At 40.2% G+C, this 21002-nt stretch overlaps 1 protein-coding gene across 2 annotated transcripts in view; it reads left to right on the top strand.

The window, feature by feature from the left end:
* Positions 1-21002, top strand: part of LIFR (LIF receptor subunit alpha) — a 58218-nt gene that overhangs the window by 25472 nt on the left and 11744 nt on the right. For both annotated transcript variants that reach the window (XM_060295723.1, XM_060295724.1), the window contains exons 10-15: positions 80-242; positions 2382-2452; positions 12731-12944; positions 15163-15342; positions 17390-17491; positions 18067-18234. In XM_060295723.1, the coding sequence (XP_060151706.1) occupies positions 80-242; positions 2382-2452; positions 12731-12944; positions 15163-15342; positions 17390-17491; positions 18067-18234 (898 nt within the window). The remainder of the gene's footprint in view (positions 1-79; positions 243-2381; positions 2453-12730; positions 12945-15162; positions 15343-17389; positions 17492-18066; positions 18235-21002) is intronic.

The following is a 21002-nucleotide window of genomic DNA, read 5'->3' as shown; positions in this document are numbered from 1 at the left end:
AAAAAAAGTATATGAGTGTATGTATGTATTCATATACATGTGATATTATATATATAATATATATATTTGTTTCTAATAGCGGAATGTCACAATGAAAGGAATAGAAAATTCAAGTTATCTTGCTGCTGTGGATAAGTTAAATCCATATACTATATATACTTTTCGGATTCGTTGTTGTACTGACCCCTTCTGGAAATGGAGCAAGTGGAGCAATGAAAAACAATATTTAACCACAGAAGCCAGTAAGTTAACTGAATGACATACGGCTAATTATTACTATGGATGGTGAAATTTTGTTTTTAAAAGAAAATGTCACCAAAGTGACTAAAAGCAGGAGAATGTTTAGATAAATTGTGTAACTATATAATGCCTGCTAGTAAAATACCATACAGACATTTTAAATGATGGTTTTTCGAGTTTTGTGATAATATGGAAAAATGCTTGGCATGTGTTATGTGAAAGGACTAGGCTACCCTATCCACAATATGATTGCAACTGTATTAAAATGATACATAGGAAACCAAACTTGAAACCATAGTAAGATTATGGAGTGATTTTTCTCACACTCTTTCCTCCTATTCCTGGAGTTTTCATAACCTATTTAGAGTATCTCTTTATTGAAAACAAGTTTTAATAAAGCTAATTTGGTGGAATTTGTATTTGTGACCTAGGCCTGAGAAATGGATGGGACTACAGGTTCTTGAACTTTAGTTTCTGTGGTACGCCCAGGTCAATATATCTATAAAATCAGGTAACTGGTTATCTAAGTATGATAATTTCTAAAGACAGAATGAGATACTATTCTTGATTAAGCAGATGTCAGCTTTAAAACAAAGCAAAAAATTTAGAAATAGGTGTAATTTTCAGAAATCATTAAACAAAAGATAGCAAAAGCTTTATTTGAACTATATAATATAGGGAATATAAACTTCTTCCAAAAAATTTAACAAACAGTAAGACAAAAAAGGACAGGTATTAACCCAGATTTTGTCTCTCTACATGAAGACTAGAAAGATGAGAGAGGATCCTTACAGTACATGTAAGAATTGTTTGGATCATGCTTGAGTCCAGGGAGAGAGTGTATTAGTTATCTATTGCTATGACACATTACCTCAGAACTCAGTGGCTTAGAACAGCAAACGTTTGTTATCTCACAGTGTCTGTGGATCAGAAATTTAGACAGCTTAGCTGAGGCTACAGTCAGGATGTGGGTAGGGGCTGCAGGCTTGATTGGGGCTAGAGGATTGCCTTTCAGGATGGTTCAGTCACATGCCTGTTGGCAGGAGGCCTCGGTTCCTCACCACGTGGGCCTCTCCGTAGGGCTGCTGGAGTGTCCTCAACATGGCAGCCAGCAAGTCCCAGACTTATTGATCAAAGAGAGAACAAGGCAGCCTCCACAATGTCTTTTCTGTCCTAGCCTCAGAAGGGACATACATCACATCTGCCGTACCCTACTTGTCACACAGGCCAACGCTGATACAGTGTGGGAGGGACCACACGAGGGCATGAATGTCAGGAAGCGAGACCAATATCATTGGTCATTTTGGAGACTGGCTGCTTTTGCTTTCAGTTGATGAGCTGTTGTTGCCAAGAGGAAACATTTTATTTATGCCTCATTAAGATGAAGGCATTAATTCATTTAACAAATACTTGTTGAGTATCCACCATGTGTCAGGAATTGTTCTAGTTACTAGGAATATAGCAGGGAATAAAACAGCAATCTCTGTCCATGGAGTTTATAGGATAAAGGATTAGAAATGAGTTTTAAAAATATGTATACAATAGCATATTGGGTGGCAGTGAGTGCCACAGAAAAAAATAAAACCTAGAGAGAGGGCTAGGGAATGAAGGCCAGGCGGTTGAGGAGGGAGGTTGCAATTTTAAATAGAGTAGCTGGAAGAGACTTCACTAATAGGTAACACTTGATCTGAGATATAAAGGAGGTGGTGAAGGAAGCTACGTGGTTAATTCAGAGAAGAAAAGTTCTAGGCAGAGGAAGAGAGGGCATAGGAAGTGCAGAAAGCCTGGGGCAGGTGTCCTTGGCATGTTTGAGGAGCAACCAGGAAACCAGTGTGTAGCCAGAGCCAGCTTGAGTAAGGGGGGAGAGACGGATGTGAGATGGAGAGGCAGCCTTGGACCCATTTCTGAGGGACTTGAGGGTGATTTTAACCCATTGTAAGGGGCCTTGTGTTTTGTAGACATTTGGAGCTCAGCTTTTCCATTGCTCCATTTTCTAAGTGGAAGCCACTGACTTCTTCACATTTTTATTGAGAATTTCAAAAACCTAGACAAAAATTTCAAATACCACCATCCCACTTATTGATCTTATCAACTTACATAGTATGCATCTTCAAATACCAACTTTTAAATCTCTTTTCTAGTTCCTTCAAAGGGACCAGATACTTGGAGAGAGTGGAGTTCTGACGGAAAAAATTTAATAATATATTGGAAGGTAAATATCTAATTCTTCCTTGAATATTTAAATAACTTTATTATGCTGAACTACTTAACTTACATATGGTACCTGGGTTATCAGGCAGCCAGGATTTCCCAGACTGGCTTAGCGTACAGTGTTGCTGAGAATGTAACCTGGCTTCTAAAAGCCCCAGATTCCACATCACTGCAGATGCACCACAGTCACTGTAGTGAGGATGTCTGTGTCAAGAGCTGAGCATTCTTTAGTTTGATTTTATGAGGCCTGTAAAGATTTCATGAATTCCATCTCTCTCACTTTAGTCAGAAATGCAGCCAGAAACCGCAAGTTAGGATCTCAAGTGTTTATGTTGCATTTTCAATTCAATGACTAGGAAACCAACTTTATATATATATCATGTGTAATTTGTTGTCCCCTAAGTAAATTGCATTATCATATGACAATTATAAAGTTTTACATAGTTTTCTAAAATTCTAGATAAAATATGAATTGCATTATATTTTACTAGCTTTTCCTTACCAGAGCAGATGTTTTTGTTGCTATATTTTTTTATCTGATTTATGAACATCAAAACCATGAACAATTGTCTTCTACACCAGATTTCATAGGAACAGTTATAACCAGATTCTTTTAAAACAGTGAATTTTGTTATTTAAATTTAAACTACTATTTTTATAAAAATTTGACATCTTTACAGCTTTAAGTAAAGTAAATCTTTGAAGTCTGTGAGCAAGTTGTGTACAAATTCCATTGCTTCGAGGTTGTCTGTATATGACTGTGCATCCCCTCTTACTCTTGATTAGCAAATCCCCTGGCTACTCTCAGTTGTCTGTCAGATTTCACAATAATATGGTAACAATTATATAAATTACTTCAATGTGAGAAAGTTTAGAATATTGTTCAAACGAGATAAATGTTTAACCAAGGATTAAAAATACTGAAGCAATTTGGATTCTAACTTCAGTGACTAGTTGATGGTTCTGCCATATTTGGTTGGAAAATTAAGTTGTTTTGGACATGTTGAGTTTTTTAAACATGTGCCACAAGGATATCTGAGTACAGTTCAGTAGAAGGTGGTTTGATGTAAGGCTCTGGAGCTCGGGAGAGGTCTGAGCTAAAGACATAGCTGTGAGTAAGCAGATAACTGGGATCACTCAGGGAGAGCATGCAGGGTAGAAAGAGGCCAAGAGTGGAACTGTAGGTGATGGCAGGATATAAAGGACCAGCAAAGGAGGAGGATCCAGCAAGGGAGATTGGGAAGGCCAGAGAGGCAGGAAGACCAGAAGAAAATAGCTTTTGCAGAAACCAGGGGAGGGGGATGTGTGAAGGAATGAATAGTATCAAATGAAACCCACAAGTCTTAGGATGGTAACATGTCCACTTTACCAGGCCATTGGAGAGCCATCGGGGAACTCTGTTGGAGCAGTGTCTTCAGCAGAGTATTAATGTCAGTGTCAGTCTGAATCAGAGGGTCCCATGCACTGTTATATGAATTGGAGCAATTATTTTAAAAAGCAGTTTAGCTATATAAATAAAGAAGTTTGAATGTGAGGGAGACCTTCAAGATGGCGGAGGTAAGATGTGGAGATCACCTTCCTTCCCACAAATACATCAGAAATACATCTACACGTGGAACAACTCCTACAGAACACCTACTGAACGCTGGCAGAAGACCTCAGACCTCCCAAAAGGCAAGAAACTCCCCACATACCTGGGAAGGGCAAAAGAAAAAAAGAAAAAACAGAGACAAAAGAATAGGGACGGGACCTGCACCTCTAGGAGGGAGCTGTGAAGGAGGGAAAGTTTCCACACACTAGGAAGCCCCTTCAGTGGCGGAGACAGGGGGTGGTGGGGGGGAAGCTTCGGAGCCACAGAGGAGAGTGCAGCAATGGGGGTGCAGAGGACAAAGAGGTGAGATTCCCACACCGAGGATCGGTGCTGAACAGCCTGAGAGGCTTGTCTGCTCACCCGCCGGGGTGGGCGGGGCTGGGAGCTGAAGCTCAGGCTTCGGAGGTCAGACCCCAGGGATAGGACTGGGGTTGGCTGCGTGAACACAGCCTGAAGGGGGCTAGTACACCACAGCTAGCCAGGAGGAAGTATGGGATAAAGTCTGGAAATGCCTAAGAGACAAGAGACCATTGTTTTGGGGTGGACAAGAAGAGGGGATTCAGAGCACCGCCTAAACAAGCTCCAGAGACGGGCATGAGCCACGGCTATCAGCGTGGACAACAGAGACAGGCATGAGACACTAAGGCTGCTGCTGCAGCCACCAAGAAGCATGTGAGTGGCGAGCACAGGTCACTCTCCACACCTCCCTTCTGGGGAGCCTGTGCAGCCCGCCACTGCCAGGGTCCCGTGATCCAGGGACAACTTCCCCGGGAGAATACACAGTGCGCCTCAGGCTGGTGCAACATCAGGAAGGCCTCTGCCGCTGCAGGCTCACCCCGCATTCCGTGCCCCTCCCTCTCCCAAGCCTGAGTGAGCCAGAGCCCCCTAATCAGCTGCTACTTTAACCTCGACCTGTCTGAGCTAAGAACAGATGCTCTCAGGCGACCTACACGCAGAGGCGGGGCCAAGTCTAAAGCTGAACCCCAGGAGCTGTGTGAAAAAAGAAGACGAAGGGAAATCTCTCCCAGTAGTCTCAGGAGCAGCGGATTAAATCTCCACAATCAACTTGATGTACCCTGCGTCTGTGGAATACCTGAGTAGTCAACGAATCATCGTGAAGTTGAGGCGGTGGACTTCGGGAACAATTGTAGACTTGGGGTTTGCTTTCTGCATCTAATTTGTTTCTGGTTTTATGTTTATCTTAGTTTAGTATTTAGAGTTTATTATCATTGGTAGATTTGTTTATTGATTTGGTTGCTCTCTTCCTTTTTTTTAAATATAGATACATATTTTTTTCCTTTTTCTCTTTTTGTGAGTGTGTATGTGTATGCTTCTTTGTGTGAATTTGTCTGTATAGCTTTGCTTTTACCATTTGTCCTAGGGGTGTGTCTGTCCGGTTTTTTTTGTGTCCTTTGTTTTTGTATAGTTTCTAGCACTTATTATCATTGGTGGATTTGTTTTTGGTTGCTCCCTTCTTCCTTCCTTTCTTTTCTTTATTACTTTTAATTATTTGATTAATTTATTTATTTATACATTTATTTATTTATTTTTGGCTGCATTGGGTCTTTCTTTCTGTGCGTGGGCTTATCCCTAGTTGTGGCGAGCAGGGGCTACTCTTTGTTGCTGTGCGCAGGCTTCTCATTGCAGTGGCTTCTCTTCTTGCGGAGCATGGGCTCTAGGCACACAGGCTTCAGTAACTGTGGCTCTCAGGCTCTGGAGTGCAGGTTCAGAAGTTGTGGCGCACGGGCTTAGGTGCTCCACGGCATGTGGGGTCTTCCTGGACCAGGGCTCGAACCTGTGTCCCCTGCATTGGCACGTGGATTATCAACCACTGCGCCACCAGGGAAGCCCAATTTTGGTTATTTTTAATAATTTTTTTTATTTTGTATTTTAATAACTTGATTTTATTTAATTTTATTTTTTTCTGTCTTTTTCTTCTCCCTTTTCTTCTGAGCTATGTGGCTGACAGGGTCTTGGTGATCAGGCCAGGTGTCAGGCCTGAGCCTCTGAGGTTCAGGACATTGGTCCACCAAGACCTCCCAGCTCCACGTAATACCAAATGGTGAAAGCTCTCCCAGAGATCTCCATCTCAACACTAAGACCCAGCTCCACTCAACGACCAGCAAGCTACAGTGCTGGACACCCTGTGCCAAGCAACTAGCAAGACAGGAACACAACCCCACCCATTAGCAGAGAGGCTGCCTAAAATCATAATAAGGTCACAGACACCCCAGAACACACCACTGGACGCGGTCCTGCACACCAGAAAGACAAGATCCAGCCTCATCCCCCAGAACACAGGCACCAGTCCCCTCCACCAGGAAGCCTACACAACCTACTGAACCAACCTTATCCAATGGGGGCAGACACCAAAAACAACGGGAACTACGAACCTGCAGCCTGCGAAAAGGAGACCCCAAACACAGTAAGTTAAGCCAAATGAGAAGACACAGAAATACACAGCAGATGAAGGAGCAAGGTAAATACCCACCAGACCAAACAAATGAAGAGAAATAGGCAGTCTACCTGAAAAAGATTTCAGAGTAATGATAGTAAAGGTGATCCAAAATCGTGGAAATAGAATGGAGAAAACACAAGAAACGTTTCACAAGGACCTAGAAGAAGTAAAGAGCAAACAAACAATGATGAACAACACAATAAGTGAAGTTAAAAATTCTCTAGAAGGAATGAATAGCAGAATAACTGAGGCAGAACAAGGGATAAGTGACCTGGAAGATAAAATAGTGGAAATAACTACCGCAGAGCAGAATAAAGAAAACAGAACGAAAAGAATTGAGGACAGTCTCTGAGACCTCTGGGACAACATTAAATGCACCAACATTCGAACTATAGGGGTCCCAGAAGAAGAGAAAAAGGGACTGAGAAAATATTTGAAGAGATTATAGCTGAAAACTTCCCTAATATGGGAAAGGAAATAGTCATCAAGTCCAGGAGGTGCAGAGAGTCCCATACAGGATAAATCCAAGGAGAAACATGCCAAGACACGTATTAATCAAACTATCAAAAGTTAAATACAAAGAAAAAATATTAAAAGCATCAAGGGAAAAGCAACAAATAACATACAAGGGAATCTGCATAAGGTTAACAGCTGATCTTTCAGCAGAAAGTCTACAAGCCAGAAGGGAGTGGCAGGACATATTTAAAGTGATGAAAGGGAAAAACCTACAACCAAGATTACTCTACCCAGCAAGGATCTCATTCAGATTTGACGGAGAAATTAAGAGCTTTAGAGATAAGCAAAAGCTAAGAGAATTCAGCACCACCAAACCAGCTTTACAACAAATGCTAAAAGAAGTTCTCGAGTCAGGAAACACAAGAGAAGGAAATAACTTAAAATTACAAACCTAAAACAATTAACAAAATGGTAATAGGAACATACATATCGATAACTACCTTAAATGCAAATGGATTAAATGCTGCAACCAAAAGACATAGCCTGGCTGAATGGATACAAAAACAAGATCCGTATATGTGCTGTCTACAAGAGACCCACTTCAGACCTAGGGACACGTACAGACTGAAAGTGAGGAGATGGAAAAAGATATTCCATGCAAATGGAAATCAAAAGAAAGCTGGGGTAGCAATTCTCATATCAGACAAAATAGACTTTAAAATAAAGACTATTACAAGAGACAAAGAAGAACACTGCATAATGATCAAGGGATCAATCCAAGAAGAAGATATAACAATTGTAAATATTTATGCACCCATCCTAGGAGCACCTCAATACAAAAGGCAAATCCTAACAGCCATAAAAGGGGAAATCGACAGTAACACAATCATAGTAGGGGACTTTAACACCCCACTTTCACCAATGGACAGATCATCCAAAATGACAATAAATAAGGAAACAGAAGCTTTAAATGATACATTAAAAAGATGGACTTAATTGATATTTATAGGACATTCCATCCAAAAACAACAGAATACACTTTCTTCTCAAGTGCTCATGGAACATTCTCCAGGATAGATCATATCTTGGGTCACAAATGAAGCCTTGGTAAATTTCAGAAAATTGAAATCTTATCAAGTATCTTTTCTGACCACAACGCTATGAGACTAGATATCAATTACAGGAAAAAATCTGTAAAAAATACAAACACATGGAGGCTAAACAATACACTACTAAATAACCAAGGATCACTGAAGAAACCAGAGGAAATCAAAAAATACCTAGAAACAAATGACAATGAAAACATGACAACGCAAAACCTATGGGATGCAGCAAAAGCAGTTCTGAGAGGGAAGTTTATAGCAATACAATCCTGCCTCAAGAAACAAGAAACATCTCAAATAAACAACCTAACCTTACACCTAAAGCAATTCGAGACAGAAGAACAAAGAAACCCCAAAGTTAGCAGAAGGAAAGAAATCATTAAGATCATATCAGAAATAAATGAAAAAGAAACGAAGAAAACAGTAGCAAAGCTCAATGAAATTAAAAGCTGGCTCTTTGAGAAGATAAACAAAATTGATAAACCATTAGCCAGACTCATCAAGCAAAAAAGGGAGAAGACGCAAATCAACAGAATTAGAAATGAAAAAGGAGAAGTAACAACTGACACTGCAGAAATACAAAGGATCATGAGAGATTACTACAAGCAACTATATGCCAGTAAAATGGACAACCTGGAAGAAATGGACAAATTCTTTGGAAAGCACAACCTTCTGAGACTAAACCAGGAAGAAATAGAAAATATGGGGGCTTCCCTGGTGGCACAGTGGTTGAGAATCTGCCTGCCAATGCAGGGGACACGGGTTCGAGCCCTGGTCTGGGAAGATCCCACATGCCGCAGAGCAACTAGGCCTGTGAGCCACAACTACTGAGCCTGTGCATCTGGAGCCTGTGCCCCGCAACAAGAGAGGCCACGACAGTGAAAGGCCTGCGCACCACGATGAAGAGTGGCCCCCGTTTGCCGCAACTAGAGAAAGCCCTTGCACAGAAACGAAGACCTAACACAGCCAAAAATAAATAAATAAATAAAAGCAGTTTCTTTAAAAAAAGAAAATATGAACACGACAAACACAAGCACTGAAATTGAAAATGTGATCAAAAATCTTCCAGCAGACAAAAGCCCAGGACCAGATGGCTTCAGGGGCGAATTCTATCACACATTTAGAGAAGAGCTAACACCTGTCCTTCTCAAACTCTTCCAAAATATTGCAGAGGGAGGAACACTCCCAAACTCATTCTACAAGGCCACCATCACCCTGATACCAAAACCAGACAAAGATGTCACAAAGAAAGAAAACGACAGGCCAATATCACTGATGAACATCGGTGCAAAAATCCTCAACAAAATACTGGCAAACAGAATCCAACAGTACATTAAAAGGATCATACACCATGATCAAGTGGGTTTCATCCCAGGAGTGCAAGGATTCTTCAATAACGCAAATCAGTCAATGTGATAAAACATATTAACAAATTGAAGGAGAAAAACCGTATGATCATCTCAATAGATGCAGAGAAAGCTTTTGACAAAATTCAACACCCATTTATGATAAAAAAAAATCCCTCCAGAAAGTAAGCATAGAGGGAACTTTCCTCAACATAATAAAGTCCATATATGACAAACCCACAGCCAACATCGTTCTCAATGGTGAAAAACTGAAACCGTTTCCTCTAAGATCAGGAACAAGACAAGGTTGTCCACTCTCACCACTATTATTCAACATAGGTTTGGAAGTTTTAGCCACAGAAATCAGAGAAGAAAGAGAAATAAAAGGAATACAAATCGGAAAAGAAGTAAAGCTGTCACTGTTTGCAGATGACATGATACTATACATAGAAAATCCTAAAGATGCTACCAGAAAACTACTAGAGCTAATCAATGAATTTGGTAAAGTAGCAGGATACAAAATTAATGGACAGAAATCTCTTGTATTCCTATACACCAATGATGAAAAGTCTGAAAGAGAAATTAAGGAAACACTCCCATTTACCATTGCAACAAAAAGAATAAAATACCTAGGAATAAACTTGCCTAAGGAGACAAAATTACCTGTATGCAGAAAGCTATAAGACACTGATGAAAGAAGTTAAAGATGATACAAACAGATGGAGAGATATACCATGTTCTTGGATTGGAAGAATCAACATTGTGAAAATGACTCTACTACCCAAAGCAATCTACAGATTCAATGCAATCCCCATCAAACTACCTAGGGCATTTTTCGCAGAACCAGAACAAAAAACTTCACAATTTGTGTGGAAACACAAAAGACCCCGAATAGCCAAAGCAATGCTGAGAAAGAAAAAATGGAGCTGGAGGAATCAGGCTCCCTGACTTCAGGCTATACTACAAAGGTACAGTAATTAAGAGAGTGTGGCATTGGCACAAAAACAGAAATATAGATCAATGGAACAGGATAGAAAGCCCAGAGATAAACCCAAACACATATGGTCACCTTATTTTTGATAAAGGAGGCAAGAACATACAATGGAGAAAAGACAGCCTCTTCAATAAGTGGTGCTGGGAAAGCTTGACCAGCTACATGTAAAAGAATGAAATTAGAACCCTCCCTAACACCATATACAAAAATAAACTTAAAATGGATTAAAGACCTAAATGTAAGTCCAGAGACTATAAAATTCTTCGAAGAAAACATAGGCAGAACACTCTATGACATAATCACAGCAAGATCCTTTTTGACCCACCTCCTAGAGAAATGGAAATTAAAACAAAAATGAACAAATGGGACCTAATGAAACTTAAAAGCTTTTGCACAGAAAAGGAAACCATAAACAAGATGTAAAGACAACCCTCAGAATGGGAGAAAATATTTGCAAATGAAGCAACTGACAAAAGATTAATCTCCAAAATTTACAGGCAGCTCATGCAGCTCAATATCAAAAAAACAAACAACCCAATCCAAAACTGGGCAGAAGACCTAAACAGACATTTCTCCAAGGAAGATATACAGATTGCCAACAAACACATGAAAGGATGCTCCACATCAATAATTATTAGAGAAATGCAAATCAAAACTACAATGAGGTATCACCTCACACCAGTCAGAATGGCCATCATCAGAAAATCTACAAACAATAAATGCTGGAGAGGGTGTGGCGAAAAGGGAACCCTCTTGCACTGTTGGTAGGAATGTAAATTGATACAGCCACTGTGGAGAACAGTATGGAGGTTCCTTAAAAAACTAAAAATAGAACTACCGTATTACCCAGCTATTCCATTGCCGGGCATATACCCTGAGAAAACCATAATTGAAAGAGTCATGTACCACAATGTTCATTGCAGCTCTATTTACCATAGCCAGGACATGGAAGCAACCTAAGTGTCCATTGACAGATGAATAGATAAAGAAGTTGTGGCACATATATACAATGGAGTATTACTAAGCCATAAAAAGAAATGAAATTGAGTTATTTGTAGTGAGGTGGATGGACCTAGAGTCTGTTATCCAGAGTGAAGTAAGTCAGAAAGAGAAAAACAAATACCGTATGCAAACACATCTGTATGGAATCTTAAAAAAAAAAAAAATGTTTCTGAACAACCTAGGGGCAGGAGAGGAATAAAGACACAGACGTTGAGAATGGACTTGAGGACATGGGGAAGGGTAAGCTGGGACGAAGTGAGAGAGTGGCATGGACATATATACACTACCAATTGTAAAATAGATAGCTAGTGGGAAGCAGCCACATAGCGCAGGGAGACCAACTCGGTGCTTTGTGACCACCTGGAGGGGTGGGATTGGGCGGGTGGGAGGGAGAAGCAAGAGGGAGGAGATATGGGGATATATGTATATGTATAGGTGATTCATTTTGTTATAAAGCAGAAACTAACACCATTGTAAAGTAATTACACTCCAATAAAGATGTTAAACATTCAAACTTCTTTTTTTTTTTTTTTTCCTTTTATCGAGTAAGTCCAATTTTGGGAACTCACATTAAAATATTAATTCTAGCCATGAAAAAAAATATGTTGCACCAAAAGATTCATTTTAGTATTGTGAAAAATTGGGAACAACTTAAATTTCACTTATTTAAGGAATTATTCAAGTAAAGTGATAAAAATGCTACATGAAATATAAAGCTATTAAAATGTATATAACTGTATTATGGACAAGTTTTTATTATAGAAGAGTGAAAAAATGTAAATTGTATAGTATGATTGAAACAATTTTAATAAAAATCTCCATCTAGGAAGAAACTTGAAGGAAATATCACAAGGTAAGTGTGTTTAAGAGATGGGAATATGGGAGATTTTTCTCGCTTTCTTCCAACTTTTTAGTATTTTCCACGTTTTCTATAATGAGCAAGTACTCCTTTAAAATGAGAAAGCAAAAACTGTTTAAAAAACATGATGCCATACTTCTTAATATTTTATTTTTTAAGTAGAAGAATGTTTCTCATCACCCCTTTGGGTTTACTTCTGAAAAATATGAGGCTAAATATTTTGTTACTTAATTTTTATATTTCTGTGTGCTCTTAACTGTTTACAGCAAGTGTAGTGTTTCTTCAGAATCACTTTCCTGATCTATCTCAGTGGATTTTAAATCTGTGTTGTGCACTGTTAACGACTTCATCTTTTCTAACATTACTTTGTTAAGATTAGCAGAGTGTCCAGTTTAGACTCGATGGCCTTGCCTTGTCACATAATCACTCCTTGCAGGTTTTTATAACAGAATTTATTTTTGTTTTTGTAGCCTTTACCCATTAATGAAGCTAATGGAAAAATACTCTCCTATAATGTATCATGTTCATCCGACGAGGAAACACAATCCCTTTCTGAAATTCCTGATCCTCAACATAAGGCAGAAATACAACTTGATAAAAGTGACTACATCATCAGTGTGGTGGCAAAAAATTCTGTGGGCTCATCGCCACCTTCTAAAATAGCTAGTATGGAAATTCCAAATGGTGAGTACTTAAGATAAAAGTAGTATATAAGAACAAGAAATTAAGGTGCAACATTTGGAAGGTGTTGCTTGCTCTCATAAATGTCAGCTTTCTTCTCATATACCCTGCTGCTGCTGATGTGTAAGGAGGAACAGGCAGATTAATGTCACGTATTGACGTTGAGAGGCAGCAGTCATTAATATTGACTTGAAGCATCTACACGGATGGATAAAATATTACTAAACCCAGTTACTTTAACACGTAATGTTGTAGAGTTATGGTAGTGGACATTACTCTTAGAAATATCTTAATAGTTTATTCAGATACCATTTTCACATATCTCCCCAAGACCATGACAGTTGATACTTAGCCAGCTGGGCTATTTTCAAACTGTCAGGCAGGAACAAATACTCATTTTAAATGGCACCTCTGTTGATAAGGCATTCTTTATTAAGAGGAATCCTTTATTGATAAGAAATTCTTCTTAAAGTCTAAATTAGATCTTCAGTGTAAGCTTTAAGAAAACAACTGCAGTGTGATTTTAAAATTCCTTAGTGCCCCCCTGTAAATGTGATGGGTTACCAGTGACTAGTCCACTCCTCCTTAGCTGCCTTGACAGCTTTTTGAGTCACAAGTTTTTAGTGGCCACTCCTGCCTCTTCTAGTTAACTCCTTCTGAGTCATTCCCTGGTCCCCCTTGCTATCCCACACTAATATGGGAGCACCTTTCTATGACTACCCACTCGGAGAGGCAGAAAAATTGGTCCAGTTTGGGTCCTAAGTATCTTTCCAGTTCTTGCTTGAGGCAGTGTCTTACTGCTTGTTATGTAACTGGTTCTTCATTTCAGTCAGAAGGAAGGAATTGGGGACACACTGTACATTCTGAGACACACAATATCGTCCAGAGCCCAGATAGCAGTGCATACCGGAGAAGAGAGGTCTGCAGGTAGTGGTATGGAGTCAAAAGAAAGAAAAGGGAGAGAGATGTGAACGCCCATAGCAAGATAACCTGCTGATTTAAATTAGGTATTTAATGGCTCTCGCTATGTTATCTTTTAATTCAAGAACTATATTCCTACCTTTTCTGTGTGTCCATCAGGACACAGTAATTTACAGAACTAACAATGGTCTGGCTATCAGCTTTCAGACAGTTACTGCAGCTCGGAACAAATCATTGTTCCTTGAGGATTTCCCGAGCCAGAGGCCTTGCAGCCTCAGCGCAGGTTACCTTGTGGATTTTTAGTCACATTGAGTCAAGAAGCTGTCATATCCGAAGACTTCTGTATTCCCAGCCAAGTTGTGGTCTTGTGTCTAGTAGTAGTTGCTTATGAATGCAAATTTTGTTCAAAAAACCTTTCCATGGCTTTTTACTGAACCCTTAAATATACATCAGTTAGAGAAATTACTTCTTTCCCCTATTTCTTGGAAAATTTCCCTCTCCCATTGGCCACGCTGTCCTAACCCATGCTAATTCCTCACCCCCAACCTTGGGCCTCCCTTATCGCCTAGGCTGAGATCTGGCAGGATGAGGAAACCAAACCTCAGCATGGCCCCTTCTGCCAGCCTCTGCACCTCACCCATCCGTGCTCGCGGATGCTTTCCCCTCTCTGCCCACACCGACCATCCCATCCCATCCCACCTCACCCCACAGCATTTCATCACTGTCCTGTCTCCACAATGCCTTCAGCCCACCCATGGGGGTAGCAGTCTCCCTTGAAAGGAAGAGAGGGGCTGGCCCACCCACTCATTCACTGCATGGCCTGTGCTCAGGGCTGGAGTTGCAGGCACAAGCCCCTGTCTGCTCTCGTGGAGCTCACACCCACAGTGGACGAGGAGACGGGGATTCTGACACCCACACGTGTTCTTCACCAGCCTCCCGCCTGCCTCTCCCCCCGCCCCCGAGCTGCCATGCCACCCTCTAGTGCCTGTATTCCCTCTGCCCCATCCTTCATGGCTCTTGATCCTCGTGTCCCGGCCCAGTTATGTCACTGCCTGATCCTAGGCGCTTTTTCATTGTTTTTTTCCCAGCTGCTGGGTTAATATATATGCACAGGTAATTGCCCTAGTTAAAACGAAAACAACAGAGCAGCACTTCTAAACTTTGCTAAAGATTTATCTAGTTTAGCACTATTTTGCAATGTCTGCACGGTAAAGTGATTTTTATAACTCTTGCCCATTTTCATGAGATTTACATTAAAACATGATTTTTAACACTGGTAAAATATCCTTCTTTCTTGAAGATGATCTCAAAATAGAGCAGGCTGTTGGAATGGGAAATGGGATTCTGCTCACTTGGAATTATGACCCCAACGTGACTTGTGACTATGTAATTAAATGGTGTAACTCATCTCGGTCTGAGCCCTGCCTCATGGACTGGAAAAAAGTCCCTTCAAACAGCACTGAAACTATAATAGAATCTGGTGAGTGTCTCGCAATTAAAGTTCTTTAAAGATATTTTTAAAATTTACTTTTTATTGGGGTAGCGTTGGTTTATAACATTATGTAAGTTTTATGTGTACACCATTATGTTTCTCCTTCGTATACACTGCAGCATGCTCCCTACCAAAAAAAAAATATTTTTAAAAAGAGCAACATATGGAGCGACAAGTTGCAATGCAGTGACTGTTCCCCTCACCACTGGGCTGGGAGTGGATTGGTTTAACTTTTCTGGAAGGCAGTTTGTGGCAGTATGTGTGTGAAACGACTCATAGGCTTTGATCTAGTCATTACTTGTCTCGGGGTTTATTCTAAGAAATAATCCGAGAGCAGCACAGATTTACACCTGAGTGTTCAACACAGCATTATTTATAATTGTAATGACGTCACTCACCATCCTTTTGCCCTTGTTTGCCCAGGGCCCAGGTTACTGAGCACAAAGGACTTGAGAATAATCAGAATGGACTGGGGCAGGGTGGAGTGATGTGAAGAGGCGTCCCTTTAGATGGAATATCTGGGTTGTGAGTTTAAGCTGAGACCTGTAGGATGAAAGGAGGACTTTTGATGCTGAGGCAGGTGAACAAAGGCCCTGTAGTGGCTCAGAAGACAAAGGCTCCGAGAAGTTGGGTAACTTGCCCAAGGCCACAAAACTAGTATGTGAGCACACCAGGATTTAACTTTAAAGCAATTCAGAGCTTTAAGTGGCTGGGGATTTTGTCTTTTATTTGTTGCTGCTAGGACAGGGTGTGGACAAAGCCTGCATGTTTCCTGTTCCTTTCTTATTCAGTCACCCACTCTTTCAACTATCCTCTCTCTTTTATGATCTCAAAACACATTCCTGATGCTCTAACCCCTCAGGCTCTTTTTCTTTTTCAGGCAGAAGAACCCTGTAGAATTTTGGTATGCATAATCATAAGATAGAACTAGGTACAGGTTTGCTAACATACATGTGGTATAAAATCAGAACCTCAAGTATACTGGTCCCCCCCAGCAAAAGTTGCAGAGTGATTTTAGAGGTAACCATCTCACTTTTGAGCCTGAAGACCACTGGTGTTCTGAATCCGAGAGCAAGTGCTTTAACCACACTAGAATAATTGTATTCCACAAATTAAATGCAATCCCATAGGCTGCCATTTTCCCCCCAGGCAGTGTCTTTTTCCTTGATCACTGCAGGTGAGCTACTGAGTACCCTTCAAGGCTCTGTTCAAACATCACTTCCTGGTGGCTTTTTCTGATCTTCTTAGGCTCACTTGGTCCCTCATTGAAGGGGCCACAGGCTCTGTGATAGATCACTCTAGTCTAACCCAGGGTCTTACGGTTACCCCTCCTCATCTGTCCTGCCACCTCTCTGCCAACTGCTCCAGGCCAGGGGCCTTGTTATACATCCACCTCTGTGGTCCTAACACTTTACACGTTGCATTGTATCGAGGAGGCATTTAAAAGTGATTAACTTGGATCAAAGTTAAGGTGCTTCTCTTGTATGTCTTGTGGAGTTAAGTCAAGGGCACTAAATGCTGATGCTGTAAAGAGGAATAGACTCTATGGCCCATTTCCTTTAACACTGAAGTGTCCAACTGGAGTGGACATTTTAGTATCTGCTTCTTGGAACAAGGGAAGAGCAGTGGGTTCTTTCCAACCCACAAATAACACTAGTTAGGGAAGGGCTTTTTCAGAGGCATGACATGGGCCTGGGATTGGTTAGAAAACTGACCCTAGACCAAATCTGGGAAGAAGTTGTCATTGCTTAATTTGAAGGAACAAAATGAAAGCCTTGATTACCATTTTTTCCCTTCAAGGTGATGTCATGTTATAATACTAAACTTTTCATTACAACAGAAGTGAGTTTAATTTTTATTGAGTCAGTTTTCACTCTGAATATTTACCAATTTTGAAAATGTGGATTTTCTGTAACCTTTTTAAAATTAGTTTTAGAAATTTCAAAGTGAGTTATTATAAATTTGATATTTTTAAAATAGATATTCATAGTAATATGTACTTAGGAACGTTTACTGGTTGTGTTCATTCTTACAGATCAGTTTCGACCAGGTGTAAGATATAATTTTTTCGTGTACGTGTGCAGAAATCAAGGATATCAATTACTGCGTTCTATAATTGGATATGTAGAGGAATTGGGTAAGTTAAATGGGTACGTTTTCTTAGAGTTCAAGGTAATATGAGAAATTATAAAACAACATCAGTTTTCAGATTGAATTCTAAAAACAGGTTGAATTGAGATGTTTATTAGTACAAGGAAGAAAAATAATTTGTATGATAACTGTAAAATTATTTATAATTACTTATTTTTCATTTGTTTAATGTTTATGTTTCATAATTTTACTGTTGTCATTAAGAAAATTAAATCTTAATTTGGACGTCAAAAATACTTAATTTACACTTTTACAAAGTTTTAAGACTATTAACTTATTCAAGACTATCAGTAAAGAGGGGAAATGTGAGTAAAGCCCATTCCAGTAGCCATTTAAAGATTTTGCGTAGCTTACCTCCCTAGATATGTTTTATGTGTGAAAGTTCTGCCTTTGTATCTTCACAGCAAAAGTGCTTGTGATAATATCTGTGAAAGTTTATGATTAAATAAAGTTCTGATTACAAGTTTAGCTGTTTTTGGGGCTAGAAATCTCATTAAACCTTAATGTCTTGCTCTGTATTAGTAAACCCTCCTTTAGCTATTGACGTTTTTCCTTTTACAGCTCCAGTTGTTGCACCAAATTTTACTGTTGAGGATACGTCTGCAGATTCGATATTAGTGAAATGGGAAGAAATTCCTGTGGAAGAGCTTAGAGGCTTTTTAAGAGGGTATTTATTTTACTTTGAAAAAGGAGAGAGAGACACATCTAAGATGAGGGTTTTGGAATCGGGTAAGTAAATTACTAGAATAAGTATACTGTTTCTTAGAAGTTCTTTATTAACTACAAAAAAAAAAAAAAAGAGGAGGAAAGAAAAGAAAGAAGTAAAGAAGCTACTGAGTAGTTTATTCAGACTTCCAGAATGCTCTGAAAAATAAGGAAGGGAAAATGCAGTCATTTGATGAATATGAGATTTTTAAGATTTTATTATGTGATCAATGGCATGTAGTCTTTCAGAAATCATTTATTCTGAGGCCTTTGATTGTGAGCCCCACAGGACAGAGAGCATCTCTCTAATCTTGCATGATCCATAACATAGCATCTTATGAAGGTTACTTTAAAAAAAAAAAAAAGGTCTGGGCTTCCCTGGTGGCGCAGTGGTTGAGAGTCCGCCTGCCGATGCAGGGGACACGGGTTCGTACCCCGGTCCGGGAAGATCCCACATGCCGCGGAGCGGCTGGGCCCGTGAGCCATGGCCACTGAGCCTGCGCGTCCGGAGCCTGTGCTCCGCAACGGGAGAGGCCACAACAGTGAGAAGCCCGCGTACCGCAAAAAAAAAAAAAAAAAAAGAGGTCTTCCTGTACTTATACTAATGGAGGAGAAAACTCAGGAACCTAAAGAATGGCTTCAGAGTCTCCTTTTATCTGACAAAGAGCCATCCACACAGTTAGCCACGACCTTAATGAGCTACGAAACTTAATTGATTTGATTGGGGATGTGTGTATCTATTAAATCTTTAAAAGTACAGTTAGTCCTTGACAAGTGGTAAGCGTATGTCCACAGACCTTTGAGAATCCTCAGATTTACAAATACAGAAATGTTTGTGCGGACTTTGGGCTTTAAACCCTAAATTACATTTCTGTTGGAAGCCAGATGATTTTTATTCATGGCTGAACAACACAAGCGTATCATCTCTTCAATTTGAAAGCTTTTATTTTCCTTAATGACCTTTCCTTGGAAAGAAACCATTTTAATTATAATATTTAATGCCTGACAAGTAGAGAACAACAACGCCACAGGGAGATGCTGACCAACTGGGCATTAGCTTAGTCATGTCCCGAGAGCAGCTGCGTAAACATGAGCCTCCCACAGACCACTAACCTTCAAAGTTGAGGGAAACCCTAAATATCAGATTCTGCAAACATCCAGACTCTAGTGTCATTTCCCTCAGGTGCTCAGAAATTTTACACTTGAACCAGTTCAAATTCTAACATGTAGACTTCTAGTTAGGGTGGATTGGTCACTAAAAGTTAGAGCAAAATAGAGAAAAAAGAACAACAATGCATAAAGCCACAAAGACACAGAGAACTGGAGAGGCACAAAAGAGGATTTGGAAACGCTGGGTGTGGAAGTGGGCCGAGTGACCTAGAGGAGTGGAGGGCGGGGCAGTCTAGGTGGACCGTTGGGCATCAGTGAGAAGTAATTTGGTTCATCCTGCAGCGCCAGAAGTGGAGGCCAATGGTTAGGATGAATCTGGGCTGAACAGCGGGAGTTGATTGTAAGTCTGTAAGGAGCAGTTAGAACCCCCAAGTCCTACACCAGCTTCATGTAGCTCATGTGAGTGCTCTCTCCCCTGCATGAGAACAAGAGGTTTATTCTGGACCAGAGAGCTTCCAGACAAGGGACACTGTAGTAAACCCTGTGACTGTCCCTCTTCCTCCTTCCCACCTGCTTCATAGGACATCTTCAGCTAGGCGTTTTCTGGGCAGGAGATGACAGGATTAGAGTAAGTGGTTCCTGAGGAAAGACATAAAAGGTGCTGGTATTTGGGGTATTATCCCAATGAAAAGCCAGGAACCCACCTGGTCATTCCTCATCCATGATGTAAGTGAAGCCCACCCCCCAGTAAACCCCACCTGTGTACACCAGGCTTCCATGAGCCTTTTAGTGGCTCACTCGCAAACATGACGAGCAGCCAGGGATAACAAGATGATTGAGAAAGCGTCTAACCTGAAAGACAGACACCAGGAGAAACCAGAGGAAATGGGTGCAATGTGGGAAAACAGAGAAATTTAAAACAAAACTATCCTTGGATAGTTGACGTATACTGTATTCATTGAAAAGACATGATGTTATAAAAAGGAACAAACAGAAGACAGTTAAGAATTCCTCAGAATTAAAAATGTGATCAAAGAAATTTTTAAGGAATTAAATACAAGTGGAGAAATTAAATGAAAAATGGGGAAATTCTTCTGAAAATGAGACAAAGGCAAAGGAGAAGACTTGGAGGTAAAAGATTAGAAAGTTGGAGTTTGAGTCAAAGACCTGCACTGTCCTCCTTTATAAGAGTTCTGTTAAGAGAGAAGAGTGGAATGGAGAGAGGGAAATTATCAAATAATAGCACAAGAAAAAAAAGTCCCCAAACTGAAAGACCTCAGTATATACAGTAAAAGGTGCCATTAAACACACAGTAAAATAAATAGAGAAAAAGATCTATGCTGAAGTACGTCACCATGAATTTTCAGAGCACCTGATATATAGAGAAAAAATCCTAGAAACAATCAGAAAAGCATCTCTTGTGCAAGGATCAAGAATAAGAATGGTAGCAGGCCTCTCAACAGTGTACCAGATACTAGAAGATACCGCAGCTACATCTTCAAAGTACTGAGTGAAAATTATTTTCAACCTAAAATTCTGTACTCAGCCAATCTATCTACAGATACAGTAGTATCTGTACTACTATCTATGAGTGTAGAATGAAGACATCTTTAGACATGGAAGGCTGCACATATCACGTCCCCCATGTATCCCTTCTCCAGAAGCTCCTAGAAGAGTGTGTG

This window comes from Globicephala melas, chromosome 3 (genome assembly GCF_963455315.2).
Source record: "Globicephala melas chromosome 3, mGloMel1.2, whole genome shotgun sequence".
In the NCBI taxonomy this organism is placed as follows: Eukaryota; Metazoa; Chordata; class Mammalia; order Artiodactyla; family Delphinidae; genus Globicephala; species Globicephala melas.
Note: the sequence above shows the minus strand (reverse complement) of the source record. Positions and strands in the feature narration are given on the sequence as shown.